At 40.5% G+C, this 19,604-nt stretch overlaps 1 protein-coding gene and 1 long non-coding RNA gene across 18 annotated transcripts in view; both read left to right on the plus strand.

The window, feature by feature from the left end:
- arvcfb (ARVCF delta catenin family member b) overlaps positions 1 to 16,327 on the plus strand; it is a 206,474-nt gene extending 190,147 nt beyond the window's left edge. For 7 of the 17 annotated variants that reach the window (XM_058635404.1, XM_058635403.1, XM_058635407.1 and 4 more), the window contains 9 exons: positions 1,299 to 1,426; positions 2,749 to 2,956; positions 4,054 to 4,246; positions 5,595 to 5,706; positions 5,908 to 5,995; positions 7,058 to 7,111; positions 8,083 to 8,174; positions 10,051 to 10,163; positions 13,803 to 16,327. In XM_058635404.1, the coding sequence (XP_058491387.1) occupies positions 1,299 to 1,426; positions 2,749 to 2,956; positions 4,054 to 4,246; positions 5,595 to 5,706; positions 5,908 to 5,995; positions 7,058 to 7,111; positions 8,083 to 8,174; positions 10,051 to 10,152 (977 nt within the window). In that variant the 3' untranslated portion in view covers positions 10,153 to 10,163; positions 13,803 to 16,327. The remainder of the gene's footprint in view (positions 1 to 1,298; positions 1,427 to 2,748; positions 2,957 to 4,053; positions 4,247 to 5,594; positions 5,707 to 5,907; positions 5,996 to 7,057; positions 7,112 to 8,082; positions 8,175 to 10,050; positions 10,164 to 13,802) is intronic. The other 10 variants (XM_058635411.1, XM_058635412.1, XM_058635421.1 and 7 more) reach the window with 7 other exon arrangements.
- A 1,761-nt stretch (positions 16,328 to 18,088) lies between these two features.
- Positions 18,089 to 18,660, plus strand: LOC131464374 (uncharacterized). Its single transcript, XR_009241164.1, has 2 exons — positions 18,089 to 18,332; positions 18,410 to 18,660. It is a non-coding gene; the product is annotated as an uncharacterized LOC131464374 (long non-coding RNA).
- Positions 18,661 to 19,604: the final 944 nt, after the last annotated feature.

Here is a 19,604-nt window from a genome sequence, read left to right on the forward strand (position 1 = left end):
TAAACAGGAAGTGCCCTATAACTTTGCCATACATTGCCCGATCCCCCCCGAAATTTGGATCGACATGCGCGGGGACGCCGCTGAAAATAACTATTACTGAAAATAACTAGTACCGCGCGCGGTGAATGAACGGGTGAGAGCGCGAGGCACGCGGGGAGCCGTGGCACACGGCGACCCGCGTGGGTCGGCTCGAACCCGTTCAGAACCGCGCGCGGTACTAGTTATTTTCATTTATTATTGTTATTGGGAAGAAATCTCCTCTTAAAAACCCACTGTTTTTACAAGAACTCACTCGTGTTTGCTCATCTGGGATTTGTTCCGATGTAAGAATAGAATGAAAGCACAGTTACGCACGTTTGACTGCTGACATGCTTTTGTAACATAGTCAGCGATTGTGTGTGTGTGTGTGTTGTTTTTCATTTCTACAATATTGTAAGATTATAGAGATTAAATAATCCTAATGTTCATTATGTTGCATAACATTTACAGTATGTCTCTACAGTTTACTTCATATTGAGATCATGTCATCAATCTGACCTTGATTCATTTTCTTCAGAAGATATTAATGAGTGCGAGCCACTGATTCAAAAGACATTTTAAGTCATGCAGTTGCTATCAACTGTGCCTGTTCCCTTCTGTGGAAACTGCTGCCATAAAAAATGTATGACTCTCTCCGGAGAGATGACCAACTGAAAATGACCTTGATGGAGGAAGTGTCTGTGATGTACTGATCTTTTAATTGGATTCTTGTGTTAAATCTGTTAAACCAAAAGTAAGAAAAAATCAGAATGTGCAGGAATGGAGCTGATCTGATGTGATTTGACGCCTCTGTCTCTCCCTGCGTCTGCTCAGTGTCGTACGGCAGCTGATAATTATGTTTCCGTTCGAGGGAGGCCTAATGATTGGCTGTAGTGGAATTTGCCATGTGTCAGTGAGATAAACCTCTTAAAATACTCTGGTCAGGGCTGACAGCTCAAACACGGCTTGTCTCATTTATAATTCTGAAGTGTTTTAAAAGGCCTCCTCCGTATTTGAAAATGTACTGCAGCATTTCCTTTTGACGGTGTTGCAGACTAGTGGACAGTGCCTGTTTACCATTATATATTTCCTGTCAAACCTAAATGGATACTCAGGGTTGTCTGTAGTTATCAGACCTAAGCTCCTTCTTCTTCCTGTTTCCTTATGCTGAAGAATCCTCCCGCAGTGTGCTGCCTGTGCCGTCATACAGCTCAATGGCCCTGTCTGTTTTGTCAGCGACTCTAACCAGGATGTGTGTGTTTCTCTGTATTTCCCTGCAGGCTTCGAGCTGCTGTATCAGCCCGAAGTGGTGAGGCTCTACCTGTCTCTGCTGACCGAGAGCCAGAACTACAACACCTTAGAGGCTGCAGCTGGTGCTCTGCAAAACCTCAGCGCCGGACAGTGGACCGTGAGTCCAGGGTTGGGGGAAACGTGCAAAACATAATACACAGATATTTCAGCTTGTGATTGGTGCAAAAAAAAAAGAAGTAAAAGTCAAGTAGCATTGCAAGGATGAGAACTGAAAGTGCATTTCAAGACAGAGACACAATCAAACCTGGCAGCCGGTCGCTCACACAGTAACATCTATCAAAAATGGATTTGCTAGTGTGAGACTGAAAACAAGAAAAATGAGCGCTGTAAAGCCAATGTTTAAAAAAATCATAACAGCAATACATCACACTTGCAGTACTTTCTTATACAAGCACTTAGATATATGTGTAGTCGATGCATTCTGTTTGTAAAAAATGACTTTTCTTGTTTACCGATTGTGGATTTCTATAACTAAAATAGGGCACATGTCATGACATGTCTGGTCAATGTGTGCTTCCTAAAGCCAGGTTGAAGCATTTATTCCAATTAGAGAGTCTGCGTGTGGAGCCGCCGCGAGTCAGAGCAACGGTGAATTATCAACAGGCAAAAGTCAGCGATCACTTATGTTTTTCAGCGGGCCGGCTGTATTCAGCCCACGGCAGCATTATCACAGCAGTGTTTCACTTAACACCCATGTGTCAGACTGTAAACACATCTCTCATTCCTCTGAATCTGCGAGTAGTGCCAGGGAAAAAAATAAAAATACACCTTGACTCCTAGGATTTCATCCAGCCCTGAGCCTCATATTTAGTGATCTGAATAATTCAGCAGTAGTGATTTTCAGCTAAGGTGAGCACTTTGAGAAGGAATCCTCCATTTTTTTTTTTTTTAACATTTCAAAGCTGATCAGAATTGGCCAGACTTGAGGTCGTGCAGAGCTGCAGGCCGTCACACTGTCACATCACTGGACAAAGGATGTCCCTGCTCCTTGAGAGGATACCAGAGCTTCTTCATTTAATCCTCATTCTTTGCTGTCACTTCCATCAGTGGATTGGCCTGTTTTGGGAGGCTCGCTACTGCCACCTGGTGGTTAAACTGTGCCTCTCCTCGGCCTAATTACATCCCCGGGGGCATCAGTACTTAGAAAAGACACCCTTTTATGTAGATCCTGATCTTTTATGTTACAAAAACATCAAGTAAAAATGTACTGATGTTTAAATTAAGACAAATTATATGGAGGTTGAACTTAGAGCTCCACTGTGGAATGAATTTGCTCAGACCGAGGAGTAGTGCTGAGCTGGCTGTAGTTCCTGAGTGGTTGATTAAAAAGTCATAAAATAAGTTGGATTTGCAGCTCTCAAGTGAGAATCTTTAATTCTTCATGAGCATCCGAGATGATATTGCGTTTTAACTCTACAGGAAGAAGGTAAACGTTGTGAGAAAGAGGTAACGACGTGCCCTCTGTCTGCTTTCCAGTGGTCCAACTACATCCGAGCCACGGTGCGCAAGGAGAAAGGCCTTCCCATCCTGGTGGAGCTGCTACGCTCTGACTCTGACAAGGTGGTCCGAGCTGTGGCCATCGCCCTGCGTAACCTGTCCATCGACCGCCGCAACAAGGACCTGATCGGTAAAAAGCACCGGCCATGAACACCGCACAGACGCCAGACAGCATTTTTATTAACATTCAGTCACATGCAGTCTTTACATACACTATTTTAAACGGAGACGTGTTAAGAAGGTTTGTTCAGTACTTTTTCCATGACCGGAGCACAGACTCCTAAATACACCAGACTCCTCTGTTAAATTATGAGATTTTAGACATTTCGTTGCTAATTGTTGGAGATTAACTCAGATTTTCGGTCTTTTTAACTAATCTACTAACTGATTCTTGTGCCTCTTCCTGTGACGGCACTCTGACCAATCAGTGGCCGGCAGTCTGACGACGTCACGTATTATAGTATCAGCTCACCTGAGCAGGTTCTAAAAAAAGTACCAGGTACCAGTTACTATCGCTAATGGAAAAACAAAATAACCGTGCCGTGCTGAGGCGAGTAGAGTCGCGGTAGTGGAAACGTGCCATTATGTCTCCATTATACACAATTTACAAGTAGCAAATGACTTAAATTTGCACAACTATCTGAATATCAAAGTTTTTGACTGACTGATTATGCATAGTCTGATTATGCATAAAAAGGGATGTAGTCTTTTGGTTGAAAAACAAAACATTTTAGCCTCAATCCAAGTGCTCTGCGATAAATAAATAAAACAAATAAAATATAAAAATGACTTAAAGCAAGCACTAGGCATCAGTGGAGAGAAAAAACTCTTAGATGCCCTTTTAACAGGAAGAATCTCTGACAGAACCAGACTCAAAGCAGCCATCTGCAAAAAATGGGGGACCGTGAAGATCGTGAAGAGGTGGGGGACAGATGGGGGGGGGGAACAAGAGGGAGATGAGGTAGAGACAGAAGAAATAATAATAATAATAATAATAGCTGCGAAAAACTGGATCTGGATCCTGCAACCTGCAAGACCTTTATCCCTGAATAGAACCATCATTTACATAATTCACACCACGTTCTATTGAAAAACACCTGAAAGTGTAGTAGGCTTATTTTCCCATAGACTTCCATTCAAACTGTTTTTGGCAACCAGTGATATCCCATCCAATGTGTAATCATCACAGCACCATTATCTGCTGAACAATCCGCCTTCACCTTACAGGGAGTTATGCCATGCGGGACTTGGTGAGCAACCTGCCCAGTGGTCAGCAGCGGCCAGCGAAGAACCTGGAGGAGGACACTGTGGTCGCCATCCTCAACACCATCCACGAGATCGTCACCGACAGCTCTGAAAACGCCCGCTCACTCATCCAGGCCCAAGCCATCGAGAAGCTGGTCGCCATCAACAGGACCAGGTAGGACTTCTCTTCAGTACATCACACGTTGTTTCATACATATAATTAAGGTGCAAAAAAAAGGTTTTTTTCTTGTGCAAAAACTTTTTTTGGAATAAAGGGAATAACTGTGAATAATGTCAGTATCCAAGGAACCTCTGAACATCAGCTGCAGCCGTCTCGGTTGTAAACAAAGATGTTTCTGCTGCTTTTTTTCCCTGTCAGATATCATTGTTTGTAAATAAAGCTTCTGTTATTGGTTCCGCCCGCTCAGAATGACATAAAAATCAGTCTGAATAAAAGAGAGTTAGATCTCTCCGCGAGACGGAATGAACCTGTGATAATTGGCCCCCGGTTTTTCCGGGCTTCTTTTTCTTTCATGTGTGGTTTTTTTGTAGTTTTCAGTCTGCATGTACTGCAGGCCACACAGTTTATGCAGCAGCCAGTGAATCAAAGAGACACAAACATGTCCACATTCATGTTCACCGCAGATACAGTGCAGAAGAGACTTACAGCATGACCTTGAATACTATATGCGTTGTGAGCCTAATAAATTAGTATTCATGGAGGATAATGTAATGTGTCTCTAATGGCCTGAGCTTGGCTACCACAATACTATACTCTAACAAGGCTGAGCCCACACACACACATGCACATACCACTCAGCCCGCCACACATTAATTAACAGGCTTTCAGGACTGGAGGGCATTGTTATACAGCGGTGCCTCCGAAGCCGCTGCTTATACAAGTAAGTGATTAGTCATTTCTCTCAAAGTTCTCCTCAACAACTTGATAATGAAAGCTAACAGACATTATGGCCCGTAGTATTTAAAGAGGTGTTTTATATGGCAATAATGTCGGACCTGCTGAATTGAAGTTGGTTTGCACAACATCACATGACGCGTGCAGTTATGGTCGTACATAGAGTCAGGCCAGATCACTGGAATTGACTCAGTATATATATATATATATATATATATATATATATATGTATATATATACATATACTGTATATATATATATATATATATATATATATATGTACACTCAGAGAGCAGAGAGCTAAGATTGAACTCTAACATCTTTCTTTGAAGTGAGCCCCCACCCCCGTGTAATTAATGCTGGTGGCTCAGAGGAAGCTAATGAAGGGAAATGTGCGCTCATCAGGCAACGAATTAAAAACTAGACCCTGGAGCCACCCGGGGGAATTGAAGTCTTTGAATAAAGAGATTGATAGCAGCAGTAGCGACAGGCAACTATCACACAGAGTGTTCCGAAGAATTTCGATTTGGTTTCAGGTTTTTGAATTGCTCGAGTGTTATCGTCATACGTTGTTTTGTTTTTTTTGACTTTCTTGTGCTTCTTTCAGCCAATCGGGACGCGAAACAAAGGCGGCGTCTCACGTGCTGCAGTCCGTGTGGGGTTACAAGGAGCTAAGAAACGCTTTGACCAAGGACGGCTGGAACAAGAGCCACTTCCAGGTACACAGCCGTGCTCGTGGTGAAGATTTGTTCAAGGCTTTTTTTTTTTGTGATTTCAGCCCCTGAAAATCTGACTTAAACATTAGGAGATTTACAGTTTCCAGAAGAACCACGGTTCTATCAATAACGTTTCTTACAAGGAACTGTAAAACAGTTAAATATCTAATGTTTTATTCTGGTGTGTTAACATGCTGTGTTTAGCCCACTGTGACTGTCACCCCTAAATCAACCAAGAATGGCAAGCCCGGCTATGATGACACCACTCTACCCCTGATGGAAAAGAACCAAGGTCAGTGAAAGTGCTGCACATGTGGTCATTTTTTTTTGCCTGTTTAGAGGACAATGAGGTGGCAAAAGATGTAAAATATCACTGAATGTCCCTAAAAACCAAAAAAATATTGATACATTTTCTGAATTTTTTCATAAATTTGTTACTCAAATGGAAGTTTTGGAGGACTATTTCATACTTATTTACTGCAGGAGTGTGTGTGTGTGTGAGAAACTGATTAACATTTAACTACAGTGCCTATGTTCACATTAATAATGGAACAGTGCTGCAGCATTGCCTCAGTGTTGCAGCTTCATATCAGAGACAAATAAAATATAAGAGAGTGGCTACACACACATTACACTACATTACATTTGTTTTGTTTTTTGGCCACTTCGTTTGATTAAAAAAACAATACTACAATACAATCATGAAGCCCTGCAGATACAGATTAATAGAAAATATAAACTACTTCTGACATGGAATATCCCCCCTGTATTGTCCTTTAAACAGGTTTAAAAAAATATCATTTTTGGCTCAGTGTGTGTCCACTTGCTGGTGTTTTTCTCATGATTACATTAAAGCACTATGCTTACCACGTTGTTATTATTATTATTGTTATTATTATTATCACCCCCCTGCCTGGGACAGCTGTGGTGTGTCACATGTTATGATTCAAAAATGGACGGTGGTGCTGTTGAACTGAAACCTGATTTTTTAATCCTTGGCTTTGAGTTGATGATGAAAATTCCTCCACCCATGTGTTCTGCAAGAGTCTATCCAAGCCAAAAAAAAACCCAAAACGGATTTCTATAGCAACAGCAGTATGTGCGTGGGAGGGAGGGACTACTTTGGCCCAACAACAAACATCTCATTGACAGAGGAGTCAATCGCATAGCAACAGATTTCACCTCTTCTTTTGGCTGCCATGTTTTTGTTTGCATCCATACATGCACACGGCGCTCATGCCTGCCCGCCGATAACCGTTACCCCCGAGAGAAGCAGCAGCAGCAGTTTTGGCTCAGTGACTCAGTGACTCAGTGTGTGCTGCCTTTGTACAAATGGTATATGAATGCTTTTCAGGCACCAGGAATTGTGGCAGTGGTGATATGATACCTATGGATGAGCTGGGTCCAGGTAAGAGCCAGACTGCATGATTGTCCTCAGCCAAAGAAGAGCTGGCCGCTTCTCTTCTCTGTCCCATAGTGTCTAATGTGATTGCACACCGTCACGTGGTTCAAATCCGATAAATTCAAAAACATTCCCGACATTCTAATCTTGGTCTGATGGCTTTGGACCGAGCTTAACGCACATGACACACTGTTTTGATGCTGTGTGTGCAAGACCCCTCTCTTGACAAGATGTTTGTACAAAGCTGGGCCGTCATTAGTAACACTGTAACATTATGCACTGATGGTATCACACGTGCACTCACTTTGACCGTTTACATCGTTTCACACGTTTTTGCTGTGTTCTAAAAACCACAATGTTACTGGTTTCTTCAACTTTTACTCAAGAGCAGCTCAGTCTTTAATCATCTGAATATAATCCAACACTAAATTAACCTTTTAACACCTTTCACTGCATGTCAAAGTAGTGTATTAACCATTTTGAAATGAAGAAAAACAAAAGGTTTTATTGAGAAAAAGCACTGTAGTTGTACATGAACATCAGGTCTTGAACTATAAAAGACATTTGGGATAAAACACATTTGAGTCTTTGTCTCAATGTGCAAAAACAGGCCAAAAAAAACACCAAAAAGTGAATTATGCACAGGTGTTTTTTCTAACTCTCTGGCGACAAAGATGCGGATTCAGCAGCTTCCTGCAACAGTGCGGGTAAATTTACCGTAATAACCACGCATTGACTTTGACGTGTGACTTCTAAGCTGTGTGTTAAAGGGTTAATGTGTAGGATCTCACTCCCAGTTAATTGTAGTACTTGAGCTGAGTCTCAAATTTGTGTTGACACCTGAACTCATAGCTGCCCACTTGAGATACGCACACTCTGAACGCTCTGGGCTGATGTTAATACCACACGTGAATAATGCCTTTGAGTTAGCGAGGATCAGGAGCAATTAAGTGACCTTTGTTCTCTGACCTCATTAGACGGTTACACCACCATCGACCAGAGAGACAAGGACTGCAAATACAAGACCGTCGACGGCTCCGTGGACCTGACTGAACGGGAGCCATTGAAGGTACAAACAAAGCTCATTTGATCTCCTGAAGGACGAGGGCAAGAAATAATCACGTCTCACTGAAATGTTGTCACGTCCAGCCCCCTGTGGTGGTCCTCATTATCGGCCATTAATCCTAGAGATTCTTCAAATCCGCTGGAAGTTGTCCTTCTCTGTTAATGTTGCTTGCAGCAGCAAAAAGCCTCAGATCCGCGAGCCACCAGTTAATGGAGCTTTTGGCATCTATGAAGTCATTAATCTGCGACTGATTAAAAGAAACCACCAACAAGCGCTCCTCGTGGAGATGACCTTTGTGTTGGCAGTGAACCGACTGCAGCATTATCAGGTGTCGTCTTCTGATTAGACAGTCGTTTCACATCGCTGCCAAATGTTGCTTATTGTTAAGCCGACTGGCCGTCAGTCACAGGAGGACGTCTGACATGACAGATGACTCCTAACTACTCCACTCCTTGTGATTTTTATTGGATGTACTTAAACGCTAGATGATGGGATTGAAAACTGACACACCACAAAGGACGATAACCCTCTTTCACCACTCTCTCTTTATTCTTCCACTCTCTCGTTTCCTCCTCCTTTATTGGTGTAAGCAATGGCTTCATGTGAGCTTCAAAATTATGAGATAAAAAAGTCATAATTATGAGATACTAAGTCAAAATTATGAGATATTAAGTCATAATTATGAGATACTAAGTCAAAATTATGAGATACTAAGTCCTAATTATGAGTTACTAAGTCATAATTATGAGATACTAAGTCATAATTATGAGATACTAAGTCAAAATTATGAGATACTAAGTCCTAATTATGAGTTACTAAGTCCTAATTATGAGATACTAAGTCATAATTATGAGATACTAAGTCAAAATTATGAGATACTAAGTCCTAATTATGAGATACTAAGTCATAATTATGAGATACTAAGTCAAAATTATAAAATCCTAAGTCATAATTATGAGATACTAAGTCAAAATTATGAGATACTAAGTCATAAATATGAGATACTAAGTCAAAATTAAGAGATACTACATCATAATTATGAGATACTAAGTCAAAATTATGAGATAAAAAAGTCGAAATTATGAGATAAAAAGTAAATTATGACTTTTTCAATGATACGTTGCGTAAAGTGAAGTTATGAAGTGGATTTGCATACAGGCTATTGCTTGAAAATGGCTGGTGTTACAGAAGTGACATTTAAATAGTCACAGATGCTTGTTATATTTTGCACAAAATTTGCTGTTGTTGTGAAATTGGGTCGCAGTCATTTGTCATCTTTAAAAAAAGTGGGTCCCCCCATGTACAAAGTTTGGTAGTACACTTCTACACTATACTGCGTTAAGAAAACAGGTTAAATCACAGGTTTCATTGTTGATTTGGATGTTTTCTTCCTCTGACATGTTGTCAGTACAGATGTGTCCATGTTGCACCAGCTCTATCTTAGTCAATTGTAATTATTCAATTCCATCTTCAGGGGCCAGAGTGAAGCCACTAACAGAATAACTCACAGCATGTTTGACCTCAGCGTGAACACGCTGTGAAGCAGTCGTCCAAAGATGTCTTTTCAAATCTACCGTCTGTACTTCCCCCGAGGTGTTCCTCCTGCGTTGACTGCAACTTGGCTGTAAAACCGCTCTCTCCCTCTTTCATTTTGCATGTGTTGTTCTGCAGTGTTGTAATCACTTGGACTTCTTTTCCAGCTTACCTGAAGGCAGGGAACTAACATTGGCTTCTCTGATCCTGGATGACTCTGTGTGTGTGTGTGTGTGTGTGTGTGTGTGTGTGTGTGTGAATGTTTCTCTGAAATGTATTGACCTCTTTTTTTGTTTTGCTCTTTGTGTTTTGTGTTTTTTTTTAACCCCTCCTCCCGTGGCCGCAGAATGACACAAATAGGAAACACTATATCAGGAGTAACAGGCCTGCGGTCAGTCTGGTGGACGCTTGTGATGTTAAGCCCCAGCCTGTTGACTCTTGGGTCTAAATGCATGCATGGTAGGTCTGACATTTTTGAAAAAGCACCGCAAAAATAACCACAATTCCGTAGCACCCTGTACGTTCATCCTCTCCGCCCGTTTTCCTTTCATCCTCACTCTGTGTCATGAAACCTGTTGTCACCCTGCACCCTGCAACAAGTCACTTCAGTCTTCTTTAAAGTCGTGTTGGCAGTGTATTTGAACTCTAAAGAAAACATTGAAAACATTGAAAGAGCATCTATTGCAGGAAACTGGTGTCTCTCTTGTTAGAGTTCAACATGCCCCGAACCCCTCAGTCAAACTGTAATTGTTCAGCTGTAGCTTAGCAACTGCAGCCAGGCACTGAGGGCTGGTCGTGCATTAGTGTTCCCTCTCTCTCTGTTGTTGAAGAAAATCCTAATGAGGCAGAATCTCATTTTTGAGGAACAGGTTAAGTAAATTGTGAGTATGGTTAAGGTTAGGAATGAGGCTTTGTTTTCTCTGTCCAAATCAATGGAAGTCCATGTCAGTGTCTTCAGAAGGAAACCCTAACCCTAGTTTTAAAATAATAGGATTAAGACATTACTGTTATTATCACAGGGGCCATCATTCAGCACGTTCGGTGCTGCTAGGCAACAAAAACATGGATGCTGCAGAGGCTAATTGTTTAACAAGCAAGCAGGTGGGTCAAATGAAAGACATGCAAAGGCAAGGAAAGGATCAAGAGAATGTCCTCCCACATATGATGTCATTTAAAAGTATTAGAGAAGGACAAAATACAATACAATTTCATTTATTATAGAGATTCCAAGGTCATGAACCGAGACCGTACACAGGGAATGGACAAAGTCTTAAAACAAATGAAATGGACATTCATAGTCATCACCTCCATCCCGGCTCCTATTGGACGATACACTCGTGTCCACTCGTACTTTATCGCCTCTTTTCCTCTAAATGGGAGCATCATTTTCAGGGCCCACTGCCCTGCATGTTTTAGATGCTGCCCTGCTCCAGCACTCTTGATTGCAGGAGCAGCCTGGAATCACAGCCATTCATTAGAATCAGGTGTGTTGGACCAGGTTTAAACATCTAAAACATGCAGGGCAGTGGGCCCCCGAGGACCAGGATTGAGAGACGCTGTTCTACAAGACCTGAAATCAGTGATTGAGACCAAACAACTTCCCAGGAAAGTGTTTACTGATGTTATAAATCAAGTGAGACTCATTTTCCCATAGACCTTCTTTCAAAAGCGAGCAGTGGAATCAGCCCCTGGTGGATCACTGCTACTTCCATCCTTGGTAAGCTTCACTTTTCAAACGAGCAGGCAGCGTTCATTTCTTATATATGGTCTACGGTCATGAATAACACACGGGGCAGGATTTTAAATGTCATTACCTCGTTATCAACAGGTGATAAAAACCGACAGTAACTGACGGAGGAGGCTGCAGTTCTTATTTTTGCCACTCAATGAACAACCTCCATGCGTCTTTTCTCCTCTGTAATACATGAGCCAAAGTACTTTGGTGTGTGTGTGTTTACAACTTGCCACCACCTGTCTGATTAAAATGTACACTGAGCCTCACACTCACACTGCTGTTGCTGCTGACAGCCTTTGCTGAATCTGGTGGGAAATGATGAAGGTGAATCATTCTCCTGCACTCGAGATAGATCTTGCAGAGACTCAGTTATGCCTTAATGAAAAGCCGAACTAGAAAAAGAATAAAAGGACGCACACACACACACACATTCTACTATACGCATAAATACACAATCTTGTCTCTACACTGTTGTACACACCCTTTCTTCTTTCCTTGGGTCAGAGTGAGATGATCTTGGATAAATAATTCATGTAGTCTGATAAGTTTATGATGGAAGCCAAACTACATGCTGTATAATGAGAGCATACGCATTTCCAACTCGCCTATAATATGGCGGTAGGCGGAGATGTAATGTGAATTCATGTGAGGGAAGAGCGTACATGAATTTAATTTACATACATTTTGAGGTCTGGAGTGCTTGATTTGAATATTTCATATTTGAATTCACGGTATAAATGATTACTGAGTGCTTTCTTATGTAACTTAGACGTCCATTTTTCAAATTAAGCCACAGGGAAAAAAAAAGAAAAGAAAGGGAGTAGCATTGTTGCCTCAGCGAGAAGGTCACCGGTTCAGATCCTGGTTTCTATGTGCGTTCTTTACTAAAAACATACAGATTAGGTTCATTAAAATAAATACACACTGCAATTCCATTTATTTACGATGCAGCAACTGTTTGACTTTTAGTGCTTGAGGGGAAAAAAACAATTTAATGTCAACTAAATAGCTTTTGCAAAGCTGCCAAATGATCTGGGTGAGCTTCAGTAGTTGTCACTGTTGCACCACAGCATTTCCATCTCCTCCTCCTCCTCCTCACTGCTGTTGCCCTCTCCTGTGCCAGAGGCTTCCTGTCTTCCTCGTAGCTCAGTCATCTTTGTCAGTGGCCATCTGTTCGGCTCGTCTCCATCTCTCGCATTGTCACTGAAAATTGCATCACAGAATGACTCTTGAAAAATAGCATGACCTTTTTGGTGTATATTGTGATTGTTGCCATTTCAGTAAAAGGTAAAAAAAAAAAAAAGAGTGAATCATCAGGTAAGTCGTTTTCACCGATCCGCAGGATTTCATCTCGCACATGAAGCATCTGTTTTGTTGTCTCTTGCCTCCGTTTGCCATCTGGACTGTCATGATTGAAACGTTTGTTGACAGCGACGAGATTTGTGAAGTGCTGTGATCGCGCCAAGCGACTGTCTCGCTGTCTGAGACGAGTGGGATTAAAACAGGAGCATTTCAGTCCAAACCCAGTCACGGGCGAAATGTGCCTCCAACTCGGAGCTTAAGTTTTATTTGACACTTCAACAGATAATTCAGATAATTCTTTTTGGAAACAAATTCCATGAAAAGACAAAAAACAAGTGACGTCTGTGTAGATGAACTTCCCGTACAATTATACCACTTAAAGTAAAAGTTTTGGCAGTTTGAAAGGTTACTTGCAAGAGAGGAGTTTTACTTCGTGTTACTCGTTAGAGAAAACTAACAGTGGTGGAAATATTAGAATATAACAGTCATTTTGTACACGTAGCACTTTTCAAACCAAGAAAACGAATGGAATGCAGTTTTAAAATCATGAGAACAAATGGAGAAAACTCATATTCTAACAGATATTAGATAAATCCAGAATTTATCTATTTTAACCAACTAATGAGTGAACTTCTTCAGGCTCTCAAATCTGATCCTCAGCACACTAATGTGTTGCCAGTTAAATATTTCCAGGTGAATCCATTAAAATGAGTCCTATAACCTATCGATCTATTATTAATTTTTACAAAGAATAGTTTTAGAGTACAATGATATGTTGTACTCTATATTGTATATATATTGTTTTTATCACTTTTTGCAGATATAACCATCAAATTGGCCTTTGAGGATGAATGCTACAGTAAAACAAGTAGTGAAGGTCAACAGAATCATATTAACAGTGTTTTCATTTTGGTCTTTTCATGAAATTTGCTGAAAATATTATCCTTTAGTACAATATTGGTTAATACTGGTCATCAACAAGCGGGGAAATGGAGATTTGTGGGCTGTAAACTCAGGAGAGGCTTCTTCTAATTGTGTCCTCTCTTGTCCGTGTGCTTCAGGCTTAAATTAAGAACAGCGCGACGCCCCAGCTCGACGAGGACCTCTCATATCGCCACTGCCATTTCACACGGAGCTTACCTTTGAAGTTGGACTTTGTACAGAAAAGAGGATTTAAAAATAAATAAATAAAAAAAAAAAAATAAATAATGATCACAACAGCGACTACCCAGCAGCAGCCAGCATTCTCATGCTTTTCAGAGAATATTTTAAAAAGAATAAGAAGAAACCACTCATATCTACATTCCCACTGGACACCTTGTGATTTTTTTACAGTGTTGACTCTCGGCGAGCTCTGCCGGTGAAGGAATGGACAGAGGCCGGTGTTGGAAGGAATGGAAATGTGGCGGCAAGTTGGCAAAGTGGAGCGAGGGAAAAGGGAAGTGAGACCAAACGTGGTGTTGGATGGAAACCAGCAGGAGAAGAAACGGGGGAATCAATGTCATTGATTTCAGCTTTTTTCGTGTGAAAGAAGATTGTTTCTTCAATGTTTTTCTGATGGTTTGAGGAAAGTTTTGATTTGGTGCATTCGAAGGTCACTGATTGTTGTGCGACGGACACGAGAAAGTGAGAGTGAAAGGAGAAGAAACCGAGCCTAAAAAGAGATGTAGCATAGTGGATCAACCTGCTCGCATAGATTTACAGTCCGTTTGGTTCACTGTGTTTTTTTATCAACAAACAACAACAACAACAAAAAAGTGCACTGAGATGCTTTGAAATCAAATGTTATTCAGTGGTGATTGATCGATTTTATATATAAAAGAAAAAGAGTGAAAAATGAAAGGGACGACGTGTGTACAAGTGGTGGAAAAACTCTTTCTGTCAACACTGCATTACAAACTAAAAATGGAAAGACTTTGTTTCATAGGTGGTCCGACATGTACCAGCCATTCAAAGAACCGTGGTTACATGTGCAACCACTCTGGTCATGTGATGACGTGGTACCTTGAATTTCCTGGTTGGTTGCTCTTTGTCAATGATGTGTATTAAAGAGGATATAAGGTTTTTTGTTTTTTTTTGTTTATAAATGATTTGTGTTTTTTGGAAACAGAGGCAGTGGATTATTCTCTTGTTAAAAGGATACATCTAAAAACCTTTTTTTTTATTTTTGTTGGTTTTATATAAATGTATATTAGGTTCAAAATGAAAAAAAAAGAAGAAAAAAACACGGAAGGAAAAAGCAATTAAAAAAAAATCACGGACTTCTTAGTTGTATATTAAAATCACATTATTTGGAAAGCACATCTCATTTAATAAAGGGTCACCATGTTTGTAAACAAGAAATAACCACGTGACTTAAGTGTGTGTCAAATGGTGTCGAGTTACGCCGACGATCACCTATTTATATTTTGTATCTGTGAAAAAAAAATAAGGTTTCCGGAAAAAAATAGTTTATCTGCAGTGTTCTTTCTAAAGGCGATGAGTACATAACTGTCAAAACAGACACAGCGGAGGGATCAGGGGATCGGATAGAGGTAGTGGGGCAGACGAGAGGTGGCAGTGTTAATAAAAGTCCCTTCATTTTTCTCTCAGATGCATTTAGACAAATTTGCCCTGAATCCTCTTTCACAGGTGCATCTTAAGGAGAAACATTCAGTTGTAAGCATGAGGAGAATCTGTACAGATGTTTATATTTTATTCTTTCCAAGTGCCAGTTTGTCTGTGGTGTTATTTGGATATTAACTAATTCATTTTGTGTGCGGGAAGAGAGTCTATGTGTGTACGAGTGGATCTGGATATTCAAGGCAAAGAAAAGGAGTTTTGCATTACACTGTAAAAAATCTAAACAAACGAGTTTGGTCATATAGTATATATTTTTACAAAGTCCTAGGGTGAGCAGTTTGAGGTGTAGAAAAACCACAGAAAGAATCTTATTTGCCATTTTGCTCTTGCTTGTTGAGACTCCAATCAAAATCAAGCGGTAACGTGTACAGTCTTCTTCCTGTCTCCTAATCCAGCTCGACTAGGAGACAGAAACAGAGACTCCAATCCCAGTTGGTAACACTCATGCGTCATCAAGTCGAACAGCATGTGCCTGCATTGAAGTCTGATTTTTTTTCTTTGCAACGTATGTGACTTTATAAAGCTTGCATATTTTACACAGTGTTTACAAAAATTGTATGTTGTGGTTAAAAATCAATAAACTAAAAAAAGAAAAAACAACTTACTGTATAAATTTTAATTTTAATTTCAGAGGATAATATAGTTATCACAAGACCCAGCGTCCCTACTGTGTGCCCTCAGACGTCTGTGCTGAACCCTCACTACAACATACATAGACCCATATGACTGTCTATTCCTGGCTGCACTGTGCAACGCCACAACCAAAGGATTTGGAGGTGTATTTGCATGTCGTCATACATGTTGGTTTTTGTGTGGATGTGCAGCACATGTGTGCGTTTACGACATACGATGCCCAGCAACTGTAAAACAAGTGCAGAACGCGGACACACATTGAATCAAACAAACCTACCTGTGTAGATAAAGCTGATCTAAGACCGTCAAAATAAAGTAACTGTTCTACTCAGTAGCAGATGTGTTTGTACCTATCACGTGCCTTAACCTTTTCCATGATATATAAAGATAAGTGTGTTTTATATAACGTTGTCCCTCCCTCTCAACTGTCATCTCTCCATCCCGTTTGTTAATCTCTCCTCCTTCTCCACCCTTGTCAGCCCCTCCTCCCTCCTTGCTCCACTCGATTCATTCATTCATCATTCGTCCTGCACCCCCCACCCCCCCACCCCACCCCCTCCTCCAAAACCGATTAGTTTAGACTGTCGGTGGGTTTCTGCCTTGTGTTACATTGAAAAGAGATAGAGTCATTTGAAAAGAAAAAAAAATGGTTCCGATTTCTTAGAGGAGTAAAGTTGTTGATGCTTTGGTAGCGAGCAGAAGCGATGCCACAGTGACAGAATGTAATATGTTAATTTTACTAATACCCAGAGGCAAATATTACGCTTGTTAAACATAATGGAAAAATACTGGTTTGTAGAGTATAAATTTGGTGTGTTTTCAATAAACCATGCCTGGAAAGAAACTGTTACCTGTCCTTGAGTCTTCTGTATTGATGTTTTTCTCCAGGTTTGTCTGTCTGTCTGTCTGTTTTGTCAACATCACGCTAAAGTAATTTCCTGGAAATGGATGTCATGGCCTAAAGAAGAAATGATTAGATTTTGTTTATTTTATTGGCACTGTGGGGAACAAAGTGGCCTTGGCATAAGACTGCATTCTCTGAGTGCTTTCTCTGTTATTCAAGAGAACGTTTTTTAGTTTAAAAGTAGTCATGTACAACATATAGACACCAGAGGGGTATTCCAGAAAGCAGGTTCAACACACTCTGAGTCTATCCCTGAACTCTGAGTTGACTTACTCTGAGTCGGGAAACTCTGAGTATCCGGTTCCAGAACAGCTGATCTGAGTTAGTTCAATCAACTCTGAGTATGTTAACCTCGAGGTACGCGCGTGCACAACCACTATAAAAAGCCATCATCAATGGAGCCCCGATATCACGAGTCACCATGACAACCGAGAAAAAAAAAAGATCAACTTATTTCAGTGCGAAGGAGTTGGAGATCCTTTTGCTGGGCTACGGAGAATATGAGCACATATTTCGCCGCACATGCAACACAGCTGCAGCAGCGAAGGAGCGAGAGACCGCATGGGAGAGAATTGCTGCCCGAGTCAACGCGTAAGTTTGAATGTACTATTCCATTGACGTAACATTTAACCGTAAGATCGTAGCATAGCCTATAGTTATGAATATAAGTAGGAATGAAATCTGAGTTTTTCATTTAGGTGCAATCCAACAGGAGAAAGGAGGACTTGGAAGCAGCTCAAAATGAAACATAAAAACATCATTCAAAAAGGTAAGGCATATTTTGCTAGGCTATGATTGCACCTCACTTTGATTTATTTTTTTATTTTTAATTGACTAAGGCTATTAAACGTAACGTAAATATTAATTCAGATTGCAAACATTGAGTTCTGCTCAGCCAACAGAAAGAAGGCAGAGGCCCGAAAAACGGGTGGAGGGCCACCTCCACCACCTCTGTCAGGGGCTGAGGAGCTGGCTCTCAGCCAATACAGGGGTCGCCCTGTGGCTGAAGGCATCCCCGGGGGAAGCTCATCTGAGCCTGTCACCCCCCAGGACACAAGTGCCTACATCAGATGCAAGTATACACTTATGTCTTTTTTTTTTTTAAATAAAACTTGTATGTATGTATGTATGTATGTATGTATGTATGTATGTATGTATGTATGTATGTATATATGTATGTAGCTGTCTGCTGCCACAGGGAGAGATCCAGAGGGGCCTATTGAAGTGTGTCTTAATATTATGTATAGCTACTGGCACTGCTCTACCCATTCATATTCATTTACATTCTTGAGTGGAATTTGGAGTTTGACATGTACACTGAAGTGATGAGCATAGATAATGGACAAACTAGCACATTCTTGTCCTTCAACAGAACATGGTTGGGCATCACCATGAGGAGGGTCCATCAACTTCTAGAGCACAGCTTGACACAGTGAGATTTTCGGTCAATACCATGTTAAATCTGTATATAGAACTGCAGGAATTAAATGTCGTCCATATGTTTCCCAGTTGCCGGTAAAAGAGTTGTACAGGGTGCACCTAATGAAAACCATTCAAAAAACCGAGAAAGAAATGGTGTACCTGGACCGGCAAATAAGAATAACAGACTTGTAAATTCTATTACTTGAACGCCAGTTGAGGTGGGTGCATTGTCATGGTGAAACAGGTGAATATGTGAAATATGTTAATAGTTGGAACTATATTACAAATCCTGACTGTTGCTTTTGTACTTTTAGAGAATAAAGAAGAACCAAATCACATGTGAATTTGTCTTTTATTTTTAATCAAAACGTCTAATCTGGGTCGGAAGATTCTCTCACGACGTAATGCATTTCTAATAAATACGGCTTCGATGTCGATTGGATTTCTAATGAATGGGCAATCCATGTCTAACTGCTTTCTTCGTGTGGGAGGAGACAGGTAGAAACTCTGGGTTTCTTATAGTAAACCTGCCAGCGAGCAGGTTATGTTCACAGAGTAAGTTACCGCAGTAACAGACCCAGAGTTTAAGTTACCTCTCTTTCTGGAACGGATAAATCAGAGTTTCCCTCATCTCAGGGTTAACAAACTCAGAGTTCTCACATAACCTGCTTTCTGGAATACCCCTCTGATGTGCCATAGAACATATACAATCATAACAAAAAGGAAAATAAAGAAGAGGGTTGTTAGATATGGATATGGTTTGTATGCAGTGTTCAATGTCTTTTACAAAAACAAGAAATATAGGTTTTCTATTGCCAGACTTGCACTTTTTTCAAAAAAATCAAGTATTTCAAAACATGAACAATGATGAATCTGTGGACAATGCCAGAAAAGATGTAGTACAGTTCCAGGATGGTTGTCATAAACTACACAGTTTGTAGTTTGTAGAGACAGTTGTCTCTTTTAAATGTTACCATATGAATTGGCAGGATAATGCTTGTGAATAATGTTCAAGGACACTTCCTTCACCTTATGCATAATGATGCATTTGTCTCACCTGACTCACCAGTCAGCTGCTTAAAGATATCCATATTATTCCAAATATATGGTGAAAAGTGGATTTAATTAATGAACTCTGCCAAAAGAACCTCTTTAAGTAATGTTTATAATTTCACAGGCAGTTTTTCTACATTGTAAACACAATTAAACGTGTTACAAGTGACAATTTGTTTTATAATTAATAGTTTAAATTATACATGACAATGTCCATATATCATTTACA

Source organism: Solea solea, chromosome 8, assembly GCF_958295425.1.
Source record: "Solea solea chromosome 8, fSolSol10.1, whole genome shotgun sequence".
Taxonomy (NCBI): Eukaryota; Metazoa; Chordata; class Actinopteri; order Pleuronectiformes; family Soleidae; genus Solea; species Solea solea.